At 43.9% G+C, this 23200-nt stretch overlaps 1 protein-coding gene across 1 annotated transcript in view; it reads left to right on the forward strand.

The window, feature by feature from the left end:
- Positions 1-19724, forward strand: part of CDK15 (cyclin dependent kinase 15) — a 34192-nt gene extending 14468 nt beyond the window's left edge. The window contains exons 10-13 of the mRNA XM_066553747.1: positions 4458-4521; positions 11525-11573; positions 14181-14320; positions 19615-19724. Of these exons, the coding sequence (XP_066409844.1) occupies positions 4458-4521; positions 11525-11573; positions 14181-14320; positions 19615-19724 (363 nt within the window). The remainder of the gene's footprint in view (positions 1-4457; positions 4522-11524; positions 11574-14180; positions 14321-19614) is intronic.
- The last annotated feature ends 3476 nt before the right edge of the window (positions 19725-23200 follow it).

Genomic DNA, 23200 nt, shown 5'->3' on the forward strand with positions numbered 1-23200 from the left:
GGAAAGCGTGAAATTACTTTATAAAGGTAGCAGTGAGTGAGAGCAACATATTTGGGACCTTCCTAAGTCGTTTTCCCTGCTGGGGAAGCAGCAACACAGAGGCACATTCCGAGGGCAGGTGGCAGAACTGAGGCAGTCAGCAGCACTGACAGGTTCTGTGCACTCCTGGCCACTCGTGCTGACCCTGTTACTGACTCAACAGCGAGGTCATCCTAAGCATTCATCTTAGGTCTTGCTGTAGCTATCACTTGGTCTGCTCAGCCTGGACAAGAGGAGTCTGAGGGGAGACCTCACTGCAGTCACAACTTCCCTGTGAGGGGAAGAGGAGGGGCAGGCACTGATGTCTGCTCTGTAGTGACCAGTGACAGGACCAGAGGGAATGGCCTGGAGTTATGTCAGGGGAGGTTTAGGTTGGATATTACAAAAAGGCTCTTCACCCAGAGGGTGGCTGGGCACTGGAACAGGCTCTCCAGGGAAGTGGCTGCAGCCAAGACTGCCAGAGCTCAAGAAGTTTTTGGACCACACTGTCAAGCACACAATGGAATTCTTGAGGTGTCCTGTGCAGGGCCAGGAATTGGACTCAATGATCATTGTGTTTCTGAAACATGGGTTTTTAAAGGAGAAAGTACAGAAAAAATAAAATTCATTAAAATAATGAGAAATTACTTCATAGCCATTAGACTGCATAAGTCAGATTTTTAGACTTGAGTTCAGTCCATTTAAATAAATGCTGAATTTCTCTTTCATAGAGAGTGGGGGGGAAAAAGAATTATTGGGGGGGGGGGGAATCCATACTTGGCCAACTAACAAGGTTCAAAGCCAGGGCAGGGTCCAGCTTCTCAGAGTGTGAATGAAGGCTATCCTTACACTTATGTCTGTGAAATCTCTGGATACATTTCCTGTGGGTTTGCATTAGAGGATTATAGCATTATCGTAATTTCTCTGGTATTATAACTAATACCATGATTAACAGGATTTGTGCCACAGAAGGCAAAAAAACCCCTTATTTAAAAGTCCTGAGGAAGTTTAAAGAGCTATGAAATAATTAGTGCTTTTCACAGGAGGTTTTATGATATTATACAGCCTGGAATGAGGCTCTGTGTTAGACCAAGATTTCAAAGCTCCTTAGAGGCTTTCGATGTCTAGCATGAGAAATTTTGCTGAGTGTGAGGTTCAGAATGGAGATTCCTACTGTTTTCTCATAGTCAGCTCCTTTCATGTACTACTAGTAGAGGCACCCTGCACTGGTAGAGAGACCATCTGCATTTATGTGCATGAGTCTCTATCACCCAGTATGCTCATCTCCATGTGGGACTGTTGGTTTACACACCATATAGATACATGGTTGGAAAATCCCCATTCTGTGAAATGTGTTTGTCCTGTTGAATCATCAGGACTGACTGGCCGTCATTTTACCAAAAATTGTTCTAGAGGCAAGTGCCACCTAAAGCAGTCTCCATCTCCCATCTCTATCCCTGGCTGCTCATTGCTGGTCTGTGTCACCTCTCACTTGTGGGGCTACATGAACTAGGGACCCTGCAACTTTGTTTTCTGCCTGGCTTACTCTAAATGAGAACAGCTTCTTTGCCCTTCTCATCCTCTGGCTGCACAAACAGTAGCCCTAATGAGCACTGGTACTCATGAAGGCATGGCCCAGGAGCAGGGCCAAATGTGAAGACAAGGCTGGCAGTGTTGGTTATAGAAGTGTGGCATGAGTGAACAGGAACTCCAGCATCTCCAGTTTGCTCATGGCATGGAGAGCAAGCAAACCTGACCAACTCAAGATTCATTATTCAAATTTTAAGAGGCCGGGCATAGGATTTGCATGCAAAAGCTCCATCTTATTGATTAACATCATGCTGAGCTGGACTTCATGAGGGCTGGATTAGGCTACAGAATGGCACCAGGGTGCTTCTGCTGCTGAGCCAAACATTGTGCCAAATGAATGACTACAAGGCTCCTCAACACAAAACATACAATAAGACTTCCCAACAAAATTAAACAAAATCAGCTAGGTTGATTCCTTCAGCTAAGTCATCACAAGAGAAGCAAGCAGTTAGAGGGCAGAGAGAAAGAACAATGATTTACACCATCTTAAAGCTCTTGCTGAAATACAAGCACTGTAAAAATGTTTCTGGCTCAAAACTCTTTCTTCCCCAGTGGTCTGAACTGACCTGCACCAAGACCTTTCACTATAGAGTGTAGAGAAGTTGTTTTGTTTTTTCTGATGACATGGACAAGAGAGTTAACATCTAGATTTAGGGTGGATACACAACAGATAAAACAATTGTCAGAGTATAATTAATTTCAAATAAATAATTGTAACACATTGTCTGATTTGGTAAGGAATCTCACTAAAGGTCCAGGGTGGGAAAAAAGAGAAGAGAAGAGAAGAGAAGAGAAGAGAAGAGAAGAGAAGAGAAGAGAAGAGAAGAGAAGAGAAGAGAAGAGAAGAGAAGAGAAGAGAAGAGAAATGAAATCACTTGCCCCATTTGTTTTCCATTGGAAAACAAAAAGAGATGCAAGTTTACAGGTTGGAAAAGTATCTTTTGTAATGAAAAGGATCAGAAAATGCAAATATACATTCATATGGCATTGAGTGATTGGTGCTCTGAACACTTTCACTCCCCAATGCAGTAAAATGTAACATTTGCTGTAATCCTTATGTAGAAAAGTATAAGCACACGCAAATAATTATTTGTTTAAACTCTTCACCAAAAGAATCAGAATGCTGAGCTGACCCTGTCAAGTATGATTTTACCATGCACTGAACTTACCCAGTTTCCTCTGATGCCTGTAGAACTGATGTTTGACAGCTCACAAGAAACCTTGAAGAATGAGGGCCCACTGAGCAGGGCTTCCTGGAAAGCTAACAGGATAGCAAAAAGAAAGCAATTTCTGGATTCAAGTTCAAATTCCAACTCTCTCTTTCCCGTGCATACAGAGTTTGCTTTGGGCAGACTTGTCCTAGTCACATAATATACCAGTCAAAAAGGCATCCTCACCCAGGGCTGCCAAATTACCCATGGTGCAAACCAGCTTCCAACGTCCCTAGTTGGCTGAACGCTGCACGACACCTTCTCTTTGGGGAGCTTTCAAGCTTCCAAGGTGATTTTACAGGTGAGAAGAGACAAGGATCATCCCCCTTAGTCTTTGCTGTGGCAGACTGAGCCCATGAACAGTTTGAAACCGTGGGCCACAGCAACTGCACGCCGTGCTAACGTGTGCCAGTGATGAGATGCACACCCTGTTTGTGGCTGTCTTCTCCAGGCAGCTGCAATTGTCACAGCTGCTTCCCAGCTGTGAGTGAGAAAAATAATCAACTACCTGATGCTTTACAACTGCCACAAGCTGGCTTTATAGTTCTTCCTTCTTTAATGTGTTTTTTCACTGATGCCTGTTTTCTTGCAATCTTAATACAAATTTTGGGGAGGCCAAGTTCCCCATGTCATATATCTCAGCTCACACTTTAAGAAACAGGAATTGTCTATCATATGCAAAGGGTAACTAATGTGAGACAAATCTAGTGTTGGAGAATAGAAAGTAAATAAAAACCCTGAGACTTTTCATGTTAAAATTTCACTGCTTTTTAAGGAAACCTGATAATTCTGGGTGTTGTCTGGATGAAAGCTTTGAATGCTTGGAGCTAGCAGTACTGATTTATACTACCAAGGCACATGCTGTGAATTCTTCTTAAATATTTGGCTTTACTGCTTTAGCACACATCATCAATAGGCACAGGGCACTTTGCATGCATTAACTAATAATAATAACAACACTAAACATCTGCAATTGCAGAAATTTGGATATGTCACACATTTCAGCAACTAAAATGAACTTGAAGGAGGCTTTACTGGCCCAGACTTTGCTCAGTGAGCAGCTGCTGCTGGAGCCCACAATCCTCAATAAAAGCCAAAGACACTGCTGAAGCTCTGTATCCTTCAGAGTGAGGCTCTGCACCGCTTTCTAGCTCCAGCTACTAGACCTGTCTGCCAGCTTTACTTTTTTACCTCAGAAGGCAAGGGTTTCTCTCAGAGCTCAGAGCCTGTGCTGCTGCTGAACATACCAGCTGCTGCCAGTGCAAGTGGGCACAGTAAGTCCCCAGTGCAGCTCTGGTGTGGCAGGACACCTTCAGCACTGAAAAAGGCTCAACAGTGTGACCCCTGGGCTGGCAAACACAGGCAGCAGTGACACCTGGCAGTGAAGCTGCATATGCCTTCACTGATGTTCCCAGGAGCAAGAGCATTCAATCTCAGCAGGAGCCTTTCTGCTACATAATCAAGTGCTAAAATGTCAGTGCCCTTTATGCACAGTGGTAGATCCAGCACCAGCCAGGGCAGTGTGATTCTGCTTTACAGGGAAGGCCAGTCACTCTCCACTGAGAATGATTCCTCCAACTCCACACCAAGGCCAAAATGGGCAAAAAGAGGTCATTGCTCTTCTCACTCCTTTTGCAGGTATTGGGGGTCCCAACTGAAGACACCTGGCCAGGATTTTCCAAGCTCCCCAACTACAACCCAGGTAGGATTTAACTCATGAGAAGGCCAGCTTTTTCTCAGAGCCACTAGCTACTCCATTGTTGGGTCAGTAATTCTTATTATGAAAAATCCTGTGCTTCGGTGTTACTAAATCCCTTGAGCTACGTAATGACAGTGGTGTAGGACCTACAAAAGGACTGGGACTGGCTTAGTTTACAAACAGAGGTATGTGTGTGCCAAAATTGCTTCACTGAGTGCTGGTGTGTGTAAGTCTAATGGAAGATTTCATTGCTCCAAGTCTTACAGTGTATTTAGTCTCCACTCCTCAGTGGAGTGGAGCAAAGGACTAATGTCTCCTGGTTTAGACTGGAAAAGTTTACAGGCACCTGGAGATACAGTTTATCTGAACTTTCCTTATTTTTATGGAGATTGGTTTGGGGACCTTTAAACCTCAGCTTTAAAGGTCACTGTCCCTGATTTTGATGTCGGCAAGGTGAGAAATCTGTGTGATTTACAAAGCTGGATTCTTTTATTTCCACATGAGCTGGTAGAGAAGTCTGTGTCCTGAACTTCAAAGGGCCAGTTGTCTCTTATTTTGATGTGGGCAGGTTGAGAAGTATGCTTTGAAAAGCTAGCTCAGTCACTCTCCCTCTCCCTCTCTCTCTCTCTCCCTTTCTCTCTTTCTCTTTTTGTTTAATGTTTTCTCCTGGGAAAATATATTCAAGTGTCAGTGAGGGGAAAATGATGAGCACTGATTCTCAGCCTCTCAGCAGGATCATTCTGTAAGAGAAATATTAAAGTGAAATATTAAAAACCCTAGAATGTGAAATTCAGCCATCCAAATCTAGCCATTCTCACTCACTTATACCATAGGAGAGTGGTGGGGGGAGCCTGTCTATCTGGACAGGGAAAAAAAGAACAGGGGGGAGAGGAGGAGGGAGAAGACGTGCTTTGAGCAAGAGGTTTACAGGTTTAGTAGAGCATAGTAACATCTTTTCAAAGAAGTGGGTGTTGCTCTGTGACCCAGTCCAAGATGCCCCTCCTTTGATTCTGGTGCATGAACACTAAACAGCCCCCATTTTCACATGGTAGCCGAGATTGGCTGAACAATAACCTGGTCTCACAGTCGAAAGAACTGGAATCTTTCACACAATTAGCTGAGACACATTAATCAAACCAGCGTGAAATGGGAATGTGTCGCTGTCCACAGCAAGTTTAATTTGGATAGCAAGCAAGCACAGAGCAGACAGCTGGAGGAAGCATTTTCTTCTCTAAGTTGTAGAAGGCCTGGCTGGATAGTCTACAAGTTGAGAAGAGTAGTCTGGGAGATACAGAAATGCTCATGTGTGGGAGGAACTAATCACGAAGAAGTTTTTTATGCCAGCCATCTGCTAATACAAAGCCTCACACATACAAACTCTGAGTGATGATGGTTAGGTATCCTGGTGCTAGGTAGAGGCACAACCTGGAAATGCAAGCATTAAGGCTATGTTACCAAAGAAACTTGCACAGACAACAAAGAATGTGAAAGCCTAGAACTGCTCTGAGTAGTGATTCCCTCAGCTCTGTTTTGTCTGAGTAGCAGTGCTGTCCTCTGCTGCTCTGGAGGGTGCCAATGGCAGGGCTGGGAAGGAGAGGACAGGCACCTGGACAGCAGGGCAACAACCCCAGTGAAGCTGAGACATCATAAGCAGTTTTCAAGCCTGACTTGCTTTCAGACTTTATAGAAAGTTTCCCTAGAGGACTCCAGAGGGCCAGAATTGACCTCTGCTGTGCTGTGATACTGGAATGCTGGTGCCTTTGTGGCAGGACCAGGCAGAAATGCAGGACTCAGAGGACACTTCTGTTGGAGCACCCCACGGAGCTGGCAAACACATGGAAGATGCTCTGTCAGTGTTAGGGGCAACAGCTGTGTTAGCTGGAGAGGCAATATCCCTTTCCCCTCTTGAGAGCCTAAGGGGCTGCGAGCTGTTCCAGCCACATATGGGAGCCAAGCACTTGGCTCACACCTGGATTACACAAGCCAGTCTGGAAGAGGAAGGCTAGTCTGAAGTTGGATTATTTGCCCTACTCATGAACTAAATCAATTCACTTTTTGATGAGACTGCTGGTAAAAAGACAATTAGTCTCTTTGTTTAAAGTTGAATGCCATTTATATGCTTCTGGGCACTTCCCCTCTCTTCCCTGAAGCACAAATGCTGTTCCCCCCCCAGGACATGCTCAGCCCCAATACCGTCTGTGGAGTCAGCCTGAGCAAACCTTCTCTCCTGAGGTTTTTCCCAGACCATTTGTGCGAATCTGGGTGCCTGGGTTGGTTCAGATAAGCAAACAAACTTTGGAGCTCTTCTCCAAATCTGATGGTTTGAATTCTTTTAGCTAGTCCTATTGATGTTCACACTGAGCACAGGCAGCAAACAAACAAACAGGTTCCTGCCCGCGGCAAGGAATGAACACGGGCAAAACAAAGCACTGAGGTGTGATCCTATTCTCATTGAAGTTGATGGTAAAACTCCCACTGGATTCAGCAGCAGTAGGCGCAGCCCCAGACTGAGACTGTTACTGGAAGGGTTCCTGGGCCAGGTGGGTTAGTAGGAATCTTTGAAATGAAAGCTGGAAATCTTTAGATGTTTTTCTGTCACTGCTGTGGGCTTGAGCACATCCTGCTGCAGTCTGGAAAGGATAGAGCATGGGCTCTGTGAGTCAGGCACACACAGGGCAGCTGGAGGAAAAGCAGCTCCTCTGCCTCCTCTATGGGCAGCTGGCAAGGGATGGAATGTGCAAAGGCGTTTTTGACTGCCCTGTGCCCTGGTGTCTTGCACAACGTTCAAGAACACCCTCATGCCCATTCCCTACAGTTTGCCAAAGTCTCAACCTGACTCCAGGTGAATGGGAAGGATGGGTGAGTAACCTGTTTGTGGCCAGCCCTACAGCTTGTGATGTCACCTTCTCTCTGCAGGAGTGGCACTTGGGATAGGGAATTATGTGCAGTCATAGGGCCTGCAAGCAGGTTGGAGAGCCATTCCCTGGAGAACAGGAAGGACTGGGAGAGCTCCTGCCCCACATCTCAGCACAGTCGCTGCCTGTCTCCCTGGCTCCCCGGGCTTACCAGCCCTACCCATAGTGACAAGGCTTTGCCCTGTGCTTGTTCATTTGTTCTGTTCCCTCATTTTGCTTCCCCTGAAAGAGGCAGTTGCAGCTCTGTTAACACTATTTTTGAAAGCTCTCATGCTGAGTGAGCTCAAATCCTTGCATTAATCTACTGCTGTGTTCATTTCACTGCGCTGAAAAGCAGTGAGTTTAAATCCCCTCTAAACACCATTGGTGACACCAGAAGGCCAGTGTTTTGATCCAGCCCCATTAATGGTTACAAGTTTGAATCTAGACAGCAGGGGTCAAGGGCAGGAAAGGATTAGGAATCACAGCCCATGACATTAAGCTAGTGCTTTTGCCAACCTGGGAATGCTGGAGCGCCCAATGTACCAAGTTAGTTTTTATTTCCTTTTCCTGAAATTTGGATTCCAAAGAATGGGAAGCAGTGCATACCTATCTATAACATGATGAACTGAGAGTGAGCTTTACTCCTTGATTTGTTGCACAGGCTGAATGATGAACTTGCCTGTGCCAGGTAATATCACCTCACAGAGCAGATGCAGATTTCACACAAGGCCTTTTCAGATGCATCAATGACTTTCAAATAAAACCTAGTTTTTCATTTTTCTGCCGGCTTTGGTATGCTGAATGAGATTTAGAAGCTTTCCAGAGTCAACTTGTGCTCCCAGGTATGTTTTCAGTATCTGCTGCGTTTCCAAAATGTCACCAGCAGATGGAGGCAACAAGCAGCACGCCCTGAAATACAAACTTCCCATGTCATTTGTGAAAATGCAGATGAAGTCTGCATTCCGAGTGCTTTGGGGTTTTTTTGTAATCTCACTTTTTATGTTGATGTTTCATTTAACACATGGGATGGTTGAAAACTGAATTCTAAAACGATAAAATTTTTATTGTCATAATAAACTGCATGTGGCTTTGATCTCAAAGGGAAGAGCAGCACTGTAACTAATGTGCAATGTATGCTAGCCAGGGTGTAGGGAAACTTCCCATCTGTGTGGCAATGGGCACAGCCTGCAGTTTCCAGCCTGCCACACAGACAGAGCTCTGCTCCTGTCCTGAAGCCACAGAGATTTCACTAATGAGAGGAATTTTCTCTGTGAGCCTGCAACCCCACTGCCTTCATCCAGCAGCACTTGGCATCCCTTTTCTCTCTCTTCATCAATTAGGAAAGTTTAACTTTTGTCCTCTGGCTTGCTTGCCTCATTATCAGTTCATTAGCCACTTCCACCTGGGTTTTCAAATAGGAAGGTATTTCCTCATTAGCACACTCTACCTTGCATAAGGATAGAAAATAACAAACCCACCGTGCTACCTTTCAGATCTACTCATACTGTTAAAAAAGCCAATCAGCCCTACACAATCGCATCATTTTATGTCTACATCATCACTGTGAGATGATTAAATCAGAAGTTCATCCACTTTTTTGAATGATCTAAATATTCTTTATCTCTTACCTTTATGGAGTAGCTGTTTACAGTGTTTTACAATTTTAGATTGCTCTTAATCTTACAGTAGGGAAAATATTTACAGTCCTGTTTTTACCCTGCTCAACACAATGGGGCCTCGGCATTCTCTAAGGATTTGTCTATATGGGGTCAGTCAGGAGATTAATCTGAACTGATTTAAACTGCATTAGTTAACTGCATTAAGTCCTTGAGCAGAGACACACAGTTTTCTTACCCATATCTTCCATTTATAATCAAAGCTCTGTATACTCAAAGTGGCAAATTTGGCAGTCCTCACTCAAGCTGAATTCTTCACTGAGAGATGAGTTTGGACAGAGACAGGAGTAGTTGGCTCGCTGGCTCTTACACTACCCCTTGCAGATAATTATTAATCTCCAGGTTACATAAAAGATAAATTTAAGTCAAGAGGCTTGCTCAAGACAGCAAACTCTAATTCAGGTATTCCTTCCAGTTCCCAGTAAGCAAGCTGATATTTCTATTTCTAAGACACCTCTATTTCCAAGACACCTCTATTTCCTTTTTGGAATGTTAATCCTGAAAATACACTCTGCAAAAACAAAGCGACATTTCACTAAGATATCATTGAAACGTTTTGCCCTGCCGTTACCAACTCAACATGCATTTTTAAAATTCTGTGTTAAACTCATTAAAGAATATGAATGTTAAAAGATTTCAGTACAGTACTTAAATAATCTTGACATTTTTACTAATATTTAATGAAATTGATATATTGTCATAAAATGTTTTTATCTCACAAATCAAATTTTTCTGACAGAAAGTTACCACATCTGAAAGTTTTTGGCCAGCTCTGTGAAGAGATAAAAATTTCTACCTCACACAGAAAAATTTTTTGCCTTTCCAAACCACTTTTAAAATTGTTTTTCTTCTATTCTGTCTGGAAACTTTACATGGGTAATTTATTTTTACACTTTTGTTACAGTCAAGGGGGCAAAAAAAAAGGAAAGATGATCAGTGAAAATGTTACTAGTGATCCAAGAGCAATGTTCTGCCAGTCCTGGTGACTTATTTAGGAAGGGAGTATTCAAGATGCTAATATATAACTTCTATATATTGGTGATATTCCAGTGCTGTGGCACATAAACAGCCATAAATCTCATCCTAAGTTATATTCCCATTTACTGCTCTAGAAATTACCTTAGTATTTGGGTGTAGGAGAACAATTCAATTCTGAACTGTTACTTACCCTGTGAGAGGTTTAACAACCTGGCTTGCCTGGTTTAATGGTGCAAGATTGCTGCTGGAAAGGTCAAGGGCTGGAAGTTCAGTCATTTGCACTTTTTCAAGTTGTCTGTGCATCAAGTCAGACATAGGGTCTGGCACTCTGGAAATGGCCGTGCAGGCAAAAGCAGAGGGGACTCCCACCTGGACTGCAGCAGGCAGCTCCTGTCCCTGAATGAAGTGCCTGCTGCTTCCTGGCAGGCAGGGAGGGCAGATGCTCTGGAAAGGTGCAGCATTAACCCCAGCCAAGCTCTGAGGCTGCTGGCAGCAGATCAGTGGTGCTTGCCTCCTGGTGGTCTCCCTGCTGTGGGGAATGCTTGTCCAGGCTGAGCTGGAAGAGAGGTGGACACCACCCATCCTGTTCTCCTTCCCATGACTAGAGTGCCACTGTTCATTCTCTGCTGTCAGAAACAGTGCTCAGGAAAATGTAGGTGGGTAGAAATTGCAGCCTTTCTGATTGCAAAAAAAATCTCTCTGTTCATCATCTCCACGGGGAAATTTTCCAGGCTTAAGCCATTCATTCGTATCTAAGCCTGAGAAAACTCATGCTTTACAATAAAGCATTTGAGGAATGTATTCCTCTATATTTACCACAATGTTTAGAAATATGTCCTTGAAAAATATCAATTACACAGACTTCACAAAACTGCAAACTCTGCTAAGTTCCAGTCTAATAGAGATCACAATAATCGTGAGTACAAAGCCTCCATGAGCATGGTTAACTGGGCAAACAACAAACACAGTGAGGGCTGTGGGCAAGAAGAGAGTGGGATCAAAGTGCTTCATGTCCATCCCCAGTGTTACTGCTGCATCCATGTAGAAAAGCCCCATGTACCCATGGGGGCAATATGTGAAGCTCAGCAGCCCCTTGGAAAGTCAAGACAATTGACTGGGGATTCAGGCCTGCAAACTTCTTTTTGCTTCCTTTGTGTGAAGGCTTTAGGGACTGATACTGCTTTTATTGATGTCAAAGCTAAGACTCACACTGTAACAGGAGGAGGTCCAAGGCCTATACTCACAGATATATGAAAGGGTTCCAGAACTGGAACAGCCTTATTAAGATCAATGCAGGTATTCAAGTCCTATAGGAATAATGTATATTTATAAACAATAAGATGATAGATTCTATAGGGCCCTTTGAAATTCTGAGCACATTTTTTGTAGGGGCTCAGAGAATGGGTTTTGGCTTGATTTTCATTTAATCTTGTGGTTGCATATTACACTTTCTAGAACTGGTTGCTTCCAGGAGACCTCAGAGACTCCGAGTCATCTGTGACAGGTAAGCTACCTATAACAGCAATGTCAAAATTGCCTCTGGGTTTATTTGTTTCTTTGTGCAATCATTTAACTTGAAATGAGCTCTTTTGGCAAGCTCAGGAAGAGCAGGGTGGCTCTGTAGTAACAAGCAGATCTAACATCAGTTAAGCAACTGATTTTGAGAGATCTCAGCAAAGGTAGACACATAGTGGGTTTATTATTCTCAGAGGAGTAGTGATTATTCTGAGATAAGCAGTGATTCAGTGACTTTGTGTGCAGCTTTCTGTGGGGCACAGTTCGATTGAGAAGGTCATACTTTCCCAGGCCCTCTTGCCCAGACTGAGGACAGACTTCACACTGTCCCAATTTTCATTTTTGAAAACAGACTGTAGGAATGTTGCTCAACAGCAGTAAGGAAGACATGCTAGGACAGCATTTTTATGAGACAATGAAATAATCTTGTGATTAGCTAGGAGGGGGAAAATCACATTCTTAGTGGCCAAAGCTATGAGATGAAGGCCATGGTTACACACACAGCTTGACCAGAGACACCAGCACTACTGAATCACTCCCTAGTGTGCTCAGGGAAAGGAGTGTTTTTTCAGGCACACACACACACACACACACACAGAATGTATATATGTATCACTGAAAGAAATTTATAATCAGACAAAGTGCCCTAACCTAGCTAAAGGGAGTCATTCAAATCAAATCCCCCTAAACTGACTTTGAGGCACACAGCAGGTTTTATAGATATGTAGGAAAAGACAAGACAGGATTTGTCCTCAAGGTTGTGTACATGAAGATGCCAATAATCAAATATCCTTTGAGGACATAACCACATGTTTCATTGCTGTTTATTATCTGTTCAGCTGATTGCTTGGGCTCCAGCCCTGCTAGGAGGGAAGTGTGCTGCTCTTCAGAGCAGGATTTCCCAGATGCTGTTCTAAATGGCTGAACAAACATGCTAAAGTTTTCAGCAAAGCACAGGTTACTGAAATGCCAGCCATTGTCACGCACAGCTTGAGAAACACAGAAAGCTCAATATGTCCCAAACCCTTATAATGCAGGTCCTGGAACAGAAGAAATTCTCTCTCAGCCTGAACAAAGAAATAAGTATATTCCTTGTGACTGTGCTATACTGCACTTCTGCTTTTTGGCCATAATCCCTTGACAGACCCCATTTCAGGTCAAACCAAGGGGCTGGCCTAGCACCTCCATGGCAGAGCTGTGGGCTGAATATGGGCCAGCTCCAGCTCTGCCTTAGAGTCCTGGTGCTGCCATGGCCAAATAACTGCCTTGGAATGCTCAGCTTGGGAGAAGGAAAGAGCTGCTTCATACAGACTGCTCAGCCATGACTCTCCATGGACAATTAAAAAATCAAAAGGGAGCTCTCCACAGAGCTTGGCCACCACCAGGAAGCCTGAGCCATGGTGGGAGGCACAGAACTGTGTTGCTGCCCAGAGTGGGAGCTGCAGCAGCAGAGACCAGGGGGCAGAAGGTCTCCAGCAAGACCCTGCCAGGGCAAGGGCAGCCTGTCATGCACTCTAGCAAGAGGCCTCAGACAGGATGCTTTGGCTCCCTGTCCCATCCCCGGTCCCCAAGGAAGGGGAACTTGAGTTGTTTTTCTGGAGGTGAAAATTCAGCAATTATCTACCACAGTGAGGCCAGATACCTTCTACAAATTTGTTTCTCAGGATCTCTTTTTCTCCTTCTGTCTTGGTGTTTTTTCCTCTTCTTTTATATTTTACATTTTATCTCCTCAAAACAAAAATGTCAGCATGTCAAATGTCCTGTATAGGGAGGGGGAGTGCAGGAGCAGGGGGATCCCAGCTCCTGATGTCACTTGGAGGGGAAGCACCGCTGGGGGCAAGGGAGGAAGCACAACAGGCCATGCTCTGAAGCTGAAATGTGATCAGAACAAACAAACAAAGTAAAAGCTGTAAAACTAAATGACTATTTTTATTTGTTTCCTTGTTGGTTTGTTTTTGCTCTTCCACTTCCTTGTCCCCAGCTGTGTGCTCCTCTAGGGAGCAGCCACTTGGCATTGGTGTTTGCTGGGCATGGAGCATATGTGTATTACATTTATTTTAAGCACTCATTCTGAGAAACAGATTCTTCTCTGTGAATCCCCAACACAATTTACAACCAGCTGCACTACTGGTACTGGGGTAGGAGAAGAGGAAATGGTATTTTCTTTAGGTTTATTAGGTTTGACCTCTAGTCTTCTCATTGGGCCAGTCACGTTATTTTTTTACAATTGTATTGTCACTGTAAACTGATACCACCAAACTCTGATATTACAGTTACAACATGTAAAATATAGTCTCCTCAGCATCATTTCCCCTTTCACTTACAACCTTCTTTTTAAAAACCAGAAATTGGTTTTCAAAATTTGTCTGTAAACATGAGTTTGAGCTGAAATCCTGGATGCATATGCCCCAACGTAGTCAAACTCAGATGGAAAAGCAAATGTCCTGCAAAGCTGTGTAGCTGGGGTGGGTTTATCCAGCTCCCCTGTGTCCCTCCACTATCTTCGCCTCAAGCTGAGAAGGGCTGGGTCATGCTCTGGTGCCAGCTTTCTGGCTCATCCTCATCTCCTGTGCTATTTTTTCTTCTGTTTCCCTAGGATGAGCAGGGTGCCAGCAGCAGAGAATTTGGCCTCCAGGATGCTCACAGCCTTCCCTCGAGGCCGAATCTCTGCACAAGATGCGCTTCTTCATAGCTTCTTCAGCCCTCTGCCTCCTCATCTCTACCAGGTTCCTGCTGGTAAGTTAACTCTCTATTTCATCTCACCAAGAAAGAGCTGCTGCACGTGCTATTTACTGTTTCCTCTCTATTTTTGAAAGTCTCTGTCATTCACCTGGATGTCTCTCTTTTCTGCCTGCACTCCCTCCCCACTCCTATAAGCTGCAAAGTTTACATCCTGTGCCAAATTTGACAACTTGTTTTTCTGTTTTCTTCTACTTGACCACTGTGTTAATACTAGAAGGAGACCTTGATGGGCTGCTACCATGGTGCTCTGCAAAGCAGAGGTGTATATGCTTTGACAGGTTATCTCTCCCCCATTCTGTAACCCCAAGGGCCTGGACATTTCTCAGCTCACACTGTGTGTTCAGTGTAACTCACCCGCTGGTCCCTCCTGATGTCCTGAATTCCCATCTGCTCAGCATGGTGTGCTAGCCCCAATTCCCTTGGACTGCTCCTCCCACTCCCTTTTGATGTTGAGACAGCTGTTCCTTGTACCCTGTCACACCAGCTCTCCCTCAGTTTTACCTTGCTCCCTTCTCTTAAGCACACAGCTGCACACACAGCTGTGCCTCTCCTGGCCTGAGCTGACAAAAAATACAGGGTCTCCAAGCTGCAGTTCTGCTCCTCACGAGGGAAAGCAAGGTCCAAAGGGACCTTGCATTCCCAGTTGCCTCCTGGGCACTCTGTACACTAGTTACTTTGGTGGTGTTTTTAAAGATAGGGGCAATTAAGAAAAAGCCTTCATGGACTGTGTTGTCAAGCTATTGGAAAACCAAATTTCTGGCTCCTGCGACACATCCCAAGTGGAGAAGCAGCCAGCTAGCATCTCTCCCAGTCCCCCAAACTGCTGCCCTTCAGAAGGTGCTCTGTGTGTGTATGTGCTTGAGTGAGAGACATCTGCATTCCTTTTCTGTTCACCCAGCCACAGAGCACAAATCTACTTTGACACTTTTAGAAAAATGAAAAGATGGAATCTCACAGGAGCCTGCCTGTGCCGGGGGGGGAGGAGGGGAGCACGCACAGCAGGAGGGAAGTTGACTTTTCTTTATACATATAGGGTTTTTTCCATGCAGAGTTTAAATTATGCCTGATAAAAGGAGTTTCGTGGATGTTTCAGTTCTTTCAAACCCTCCTGGCTTCCTCCCAATTAAATGAGGTTTGTCAAAGCCACAGGGCTCTGCTGCTGCCAGAGAGGCGGACAAGCACTTCCCGCAGTGACATCTCCAATCCCCAAGGGAGAAGATGAAAGTGTCAGTGCTGAGAGAGAGAGAAAGAGGGAGAGAGAGAGAGAGAGGAAAAAAACAGGTACAGAGACAGACAGTGTGAGAGAAAGGGAGAGAGTGAGGAGAAAGAGAAGGAATGAGAAAACAGATTGGCATAATGTGTCAGTCTCTCCAATATGCTGCCAGTGAGGGGACAGATTCCTTTCACCTGGGTTTAGGCACCGTCCCATATTTATTATCCCCCATATTGCAGCAAGAAGTGTCGTGCGGACAGGAAACTGCATGGTGTTATCATAGCAACCAATGTGCTGAGAACAGAATCAAAGTGCACAGGGCTGAAACAAGTACAGTACGATCATGCAAGACCATATTCATGAGTGACTCATTAAGCCTGTAAAATTTAGGCTATTCTGAATAATTCCCCATGTAGCCATTCCTATTGCCATAATTGTTTAAGACATTTGCTCTCTTGTGTCACTTTGGCATAACACTCTTTTGGAATTTAACTGTATCATTTTAAAATTCTTGTTGCTATGATAACAGTGCAGATTTTAAATATATTCTGTTCGACTTTGTTCTGGAGGATGCTGGCTACTAGTTGCCATCCTCTGAAAGGGAAAGTTAAAGCAGAAGGCAGAATGTGATCTGGAGATGAAAGGTGAAAGAAGAGGGGTTTAATCCCAAGGTGTGTAAGAGAGTAAGAGGGAAACAAGGTTAGAAAAAATAAAAGATTCTCTTAAAAAATTATTCTCTGTTTTTATGAAATAATTGTATCCATAACTGTCCTTTATATAAGTTGTTATGACAAGCTGGAAGCTAGAGGATGTTTTTCAAAGGTCAGTTCCTGGGAAAAAAATAATTGGAGAAATCACTGTTTCGAAGTTAAGTACCCCTCCAAATAGCAGGTTTCTGATTCCTAGGGAGAATGTTAATGGTGAGGCTGGCTGCTGCCCCTGGGAATAGGGAGAGGGAGCACAGGGCTCTTTGCTTCCTCGAGAGCAGCTCCTACAGAGTGGAACAGGTTGCTGTTGCTATGCTCATCTGAGCACAAAGTGCTGGGAAAAAAGAGTAGCCCGTGCTCTAAGGGAAGAAGAAGGTTCTCTGTCCTCTGAGTGGGACTGGCCCACAGATGGGCCTCTCCCACAGCTGCTCATTCCTGTGCCTGTAGCTCTAGGAGGGGATTCCTGAGGTCCAGGTTCAAACCTTGCTCATCATCTCGGTGGCCTTAATTCTACATGTGCCACCAGCACCTCTGCATATAAAAAGAGAGAGAGGTGCAGGGGTTTCTTCAGCTTCCTTTCCTTTAGGCTAGTAGCCTAAGGGGTGGCAGTGATGACCTTTGTAAAACCAGAGCATTTGCTGTCCTTTTTCTGGCCAGAGCCAATCCTGAGACAATTATCTTTGTGCAGTGCAGCCCTGCATTGCAGCAGCTCTGATAAAACTTCATTCTAACCCTTTGCCGCCTGCTAAAGCAGAATGTTTTCTGTCCAATTAATCCCTCCTGGAAGAAAGATGAGATCCTTGAATCAAGAAAGCATGAGCAGTGCTCTCAACTCAGTGTCAGTCCTGAAGTGCAAAAGGGCCTTCTGAGGAGCTATCTCACTCTGTTGTCAGACAGGTCAGACACAGTAACAACTGCAGCCTATTATTCTTAGTTATAGATTAGGTTTATTTTCCCTCTCTTTTTCCCTCCAATGCTTTAGAGCAGACTTGCAAGAAGGGAAGGTAAGCAGTGGGATTTGGGGTTATCAACAATGCACTCCCAAGAAAACACACTGCAAGAAGAGCTCTGGCCAAACCTCACAGGCACAGGGGCCAGGGAGGCCTGAGCTGGCAGCTCAGATCCTTTCCCCACCAGACCAATGCCCAGTCTCACGAGAGACCTTTCTCTCAGTGTAGGAGATGCTCAACCCTGGCTGTACCCTCGGCACCACAGTCAGTAAATTCCAGTACATGCTCCATCAGGACTGTGTGTTGCATGGATGGGATCTCGGCTTTGACTAGGAGGTACTTGCTCTTTTGGGTGCAATTGGTCTCTAATTGTTATCGCCCCCAGCAACACAAAATCAGTGCACCAGGTGATGAGGACACTATACCATTTCTCCTGAAACAGCCCACTATTCAGCCTTTCAGGGACAAGGAGGAGGAGGAGGGAGGCTTGATGTTGACAGTCATTTTAATGTCTGTTGCATCTAAACTAAGACAAAGCAAGTCAGTAAGTTTGGGCAATGAGGAGGTTAAGGCTGCAAGCCATTGCCTACTAAAAATCCCATTACTGTTGGGATTAGCCAGCACTGGGAAATGTTATCGCAGGGGACATATAAAGAAGAGCTGGCTTTCATCATCTCTTGTTTGGGTTGGCTGGTTTCCCTTGGTTCTCCTACATAGCTAAAAGGTTCATACAGTTCATACTTGATTTTTTTTACCACTTTGCTTTGTGACCTCTGTACACAGCAAACAGATATCCTTCACTGTACGTCAGATACAGACACCTAGAAAGTTCCTACCAGGTGGATGAGTCTGGTTTATAATGTGTCTTAATATGGGAATAAACCAAAGCTGGTGATGAGCAGGAAATCAGCTGCCCCTCCTAAGCCAGAAGCATTCTTATCTGTGAGGTGATAAAACAAATCTTCACTTAACTCAGGAAACCACCCCCCTTCACCTGGTGTGATCCCCACAGTGGAAGATGTGCTTGCCTTCATACTGACAGGACATGAAAGTTTTGTATTGTGTCATTAAGCCACCACCCTAGGAAAGCTGTTGCAACATCACAGCAGATGCTTGCCAAGTGCACAGGGCCCTGGACATGTTGCCCTGTTGAAGCTTTTCCCTGCATGCTGTCCTGGGGCAGCCATTGTGTTGGACACTGTTTAGGAGCACAGAGCAAAGGGGAAGATGGGAAAAGGAAAATTTCCTTTGCTCACTCCCCAGCTCCTGCTCTTGCAAAAGCAACTGGCGCAAAGTTTGGCCCACATGACTTGTGGAAACAAAGTCCTACAGACATGGATCAAATGCTCTGACTCCCATTGATCTCAGGCCAGAGAATCTCTATAAAGGTCTTATTGTTCAGGGAGACAAACCACTCTTGGGGGGAGTGCTGTTAATACCGTTCGTGGAGGCAGACACTATTGCATCAGAGGTTAGCAGATGTTTTTCTGTGTTTTGTCTAATTGCAAGTTATAGCTGAGGTTTCTTTAACTTCCATTTTCCCTTTAACACTCTTAAATGCAAATCTGAAAAGATTTAGTTGTCTTGTTTGCTGTGAAAAGACATCCAGACTGGAAGTCTCACATAGTAATTTCCCATCCTCAGGTGCACTTGTGACTTCACCCAGTTATCAGCAGAAAAGAGTAAATAGGGAGGTAGTGATCAGATTTCTAAGGCACAAAAGTTAAAGCTAAGTTTAAGATTGTGACAGCAAGCAACCATGAGCATAGGAACTCAATTAGCCTGAAAGACAACTATCTCATTATCTTTCCTAAAATGATATAAATACATAAGAATATAAAAATTTAAAATAAACTCTCTATTGACTGTCTAGATGACTGAATTTCACTGCTCAATTTCTTTAAACACCCACTTTAGTATTTATTTATTCTAAGCGTGAAGCAGCTACGATAATTAGACTGTCAGATTTGGTAAGTTAATGAGGAGTCACTGGAGTGGAAGGTTTTGCATTTGTGAGATTGCTGAAGGAGAGAAGCTCTGTGCCTTCGCTCTATCTCTTTTTTCTTTTTCTTTTTTTCCCCTCTGCTGGGTGGGAAGGAGAGAGCTTGGCAGTGCGCAGATCCATTTGAATCCTTTTGATTAGTGGGTTGCCTTCCTACCACTGTTCTACCAAATAGTATTTTGCTGGTTGCTCCAAGAAAAAGAAAAAGAAAAAAGAAAAGAAACTGCAGATGAGATTTCTAGAGAAGAGTGTCTAGATTAAAGAAATAATTTTCCAAAAACAATCAGAAGGAATGCAGCTGTAAGAAATGAATTCGTTTATATTGCAGCTAATGTCACAGGAGAGCATTAAGAAAGTAGCATAATGAAGGAAAAGGACCCTTTTGCAGCTTTCTCTTTAACCTGATTTTTCCACAGGACAATCAGTGCTCACAGTTCCAGGGGTGAGACTGCAACCTGAAATCTGTGACCTGTTTGCTTCTTATGGAAAAGGCCGTGTCTCAGGAGGTCTGAGCAAGTTTTGGTAGAAACCATGGATGATTGAATAATTGTTGGGTAAGCATGTAGTTGCCATTGTCAAAGCAGCTGCCATCACCCTTAGGGCATTAATTCCTTCGTGTATTGAAGGTGGGAAAACAGATTTGATACTCAGGGCTGGCTCCATGATCACATCCAGAGTGAAAACAAAGTGGGAAATCTCATATTCAGAGAGAAGAGATCAGCAAGCCAATGGCTCCCAATGGACAATGTTCAGTGGTATCATGGGAGGTTTGGATTTGTTTTGTCATATTGCCAAGTCTCTGCCCTTTCCTCCAATGCCTCTCCAGTCAAAGTATTGCTTCATTTCCCCATTGCTTAAACTGACCAAATTGCTTTGTTCTCCTTTGTCCTTGCCTACTGAGTTCATATTTCATACCTTACTTGTTTTGATTTCACACACATTGGAACTTGAGTGGAGCTAGGCAAAATCTCCTTATCTTGTAATATCTTTGGTTTTAATTAATCACTATTTTAATGTCAGGTTTCAAAATTATGCTTCAGCATCAAATTTTTCATCTTTTTGTTACAGAAGACCTAAAGGTCACTTAAAATCACTGTTATTAAAAGAAATTACCAGAAAATATCCTTTTATTATATCCTGTCTCTTTGTTTACTTTGTGCATTTGTTAGCAGCATGTGTCCTGTCAGTGCCACTGCTGGGTCTGTGCTTGCAGGGCAGACCTGGAAACTGATTTTGAGGCCAAATTAGTTTGACTGTGTTATTGTCTGCCAAGCTAAGAGGCAGCCTTAGGATAGCAGGACACACCTCAGCTACCCATCTGTGCTTTCAAATGCATGTAGATGCTGTACCTGCTATAGGATCAGGTCCCAGCACACAGTGCCTGGTCTCACAGCCTCTCTACCCCTTCTGCCCACACCATGTAGACAACAGCAGGCAGAGGGGCCAGCCTGGAATCCTTTGAAGAAAGACCTGACATTGCCAGTGCTGTGACCAGATTGTGTTTTGGAAGCAGCTTGAATGCCTTCCCTGCTCACCTGCTCAACTGAGTGCAGACAGGATGGCTTTTCCCTCTCTGTGATCAGAGAGGAACTAATCCTGCCAGAAAAGCTGGCTGTCAGTTCCACTAAGGCTTCTGGGGCAACTCACTTGAGGAGGGCACTCATGCATCAATGTTCTATGAACTTGGATTTGGCCCATTTTAAATGATTTAGAGAGCATTTCACAAATATATCATTTAAAATAGTGAAAGCTTGCAATAGTAGGAGAAACTCTTAACATTTTTTGTTATATATTAACCTGTCCTCAAAATGATTGTGTCCCTTTTTTAGCTGCTTACAAAGCATGCTAGACAAGCTTAAATGTCAACTCAAGTTTTCTTCTGCAGTTCATTGCAGGAAAACATTCTATTTGTGATGGTGTTCATATTATTAATTCTCTTTTTAAAAAAGGTATCTAGATTCAGACATGCAAGCAAGGTTACAGTATTTTTTTTCTGTCATTTTAATAGGCTACCAATGGAAAGTGGGGGCTTCTGTATGCTTTTTCAAATCTAATGAGAGGCAGATAGGCATCTAAAGCACAACAGCCTCACGCTGGCACATGAGAGAATGGAATTTCCTGGGAACATAATGAAATTGGCCAGCCTTCCTTCCTTTGCCAACCTAACTTAAGTTACAAAAATAGACAAAACCAAAAAACTAAACATACTGGGCTCCATCTTGAATCCATGGGCCCTGAGCAACACACACAACGGACTAAACATCATCACAGACTCCTCCTTGTTCTCCTTCTGGTTTCAGGAAAAGATGAGATACTGTCAGTTGTCTATCCCAGGGTGATATATACTCCATGCCAACACTCCACCCATTTTCTGCCCTATTCCACCCACCACTTTCCCTCTACCTGCTGAGGAGGAACATATGGGTCATTGGAATCTGCTACTGCTCTCGTTCTGCCTCTCAAAATAAATATTCAGATATCTAATGCTGCACCTCCTACATGTGTGTGATACTGTACCAGCTAAGTGTAGTTGAATCTACAGGAAGAGAAAAGCCTGTTTTAAACCAACTGTTGACAAGCAGAATAACTGAAGGCACTAGCCCTGCAGAATATTTGTAATTGGGATTTATTTTTCTTTTTGATTCAGGACTTAGGCCATGGATCTTTCCCCTCATGGAGTTAGTTCCTCTGCAATAGGGGCAGACTGTACCCTCCCTTACACCAAAGACCTTTGAAATAACTCCTTATGTTGAGAAAATGAAGAAAAGTCTTTGAGATTATAAAACAAGGACACAGTTTGAGGGGTGGGGTGTGTGTTTTTCAAAAGTCACCTTTCAGTAGAAGGGAATGAAATTGTGCAGATGTCCTGCCTTTTGTTTTTCAGAAAGCAATGTCAGAAGGATTGACTTGGCAACGAAGAAGCAACAGCACAGTCTGGACACTGGACTTGCAGAATATACTCAGCCATGTGTCACTTAATAGAGAGCTCCCTGGACCAGAAGATCGATGTACAAACAGGACAGATGGGGACTGACAATTGAAAGAATGTAGAGGCTCATCCAAGGCTTACAGAGACCTGTCATTCCTGGGGTATGCCTACAATCTCCTTCAACAAAAGAGCTCCTGAGGGAAGGAGGGGATTAGTCAAAAGTTGAGTGAAGTCTCCAGGGAAGATGGTTTCTTGGATAGAGTTGTCAACAAAAGGAATTGTTTAAGACTATTTGTGATAATTTCCTAGAGGGAGCTTCTGCCATTACTAACAGGATTACCAGCATACTGGTTCCACACCAGCAGAGCATTAGACATGTGCATTGCAGACTGGTTGCTTAGAGCTGAATTCAGGGGTCTTATACAGCATCCCAAATGTGTGCAGGTGTTGATGAGCAGAGGGGAGATGGCAGAGAATTAAGATGCAGCCAAATGCAGTCCATTTTTGGTCCAGCTGTTGCAGAGAGTCCTGGCTCATTAATGAGTTTCCACAGTGTTTTAATCTCCTTGATCTCAAGGCTGCTGACAGACCATAAGAAGGAAAGCTAATCTGAGGTGAGTGCTGATGGGGATACATGGGGAAATCGGAGACCTCTTTCCCAACTGCAGTTACTGTGAAATTTCTCATAGAATTCTTCCTGGAAGAATTGGGAAAGCAAGTAATTTACTGTGTTCAAGTACTAGTCTGCTTGGTTTCAGTTTTCTCAGATACTTTTTCTTAGCTCTGGGACATAGAAACCAGTAGCCTTGGTGTAACCTCACAGTACATCTGGGAAGAAAAGGAAGACAAAGATAAATCGCTGAGGTGCAGACATATAAACCTTCTTGAATATTTTTATTCATCTAAGTAGTGTCACTGGCATGGCTGGAAGAACTCTGAGCAAGAATTATGTAGAGCTTTGAGGCACTGGAACAAAACCAGTCAAGGAGCCATGAGTGGCAGCCATAGAAACAGCTGAAAGGTGAAAAGCTGAAAGGAGCTTTTAGTTAAGAGAGCTGCATCTCCAGCCCCAC

The sequence above is a fragment of the Molothrus aeneus genome, chromosome 7 (genome assembly GCF_037042795.1).
Source record: "Molothrus aeneus isolate 106 chromosome 7, BPBGC_Maene_1.0, whole genome shotgun sequence".
Taxonomy (NCBI): Eukaryota; Metazoa; Chordata; class Aves; order Passeriformes; family Icteridae; genus Molothrus; species Molothrus aeneus.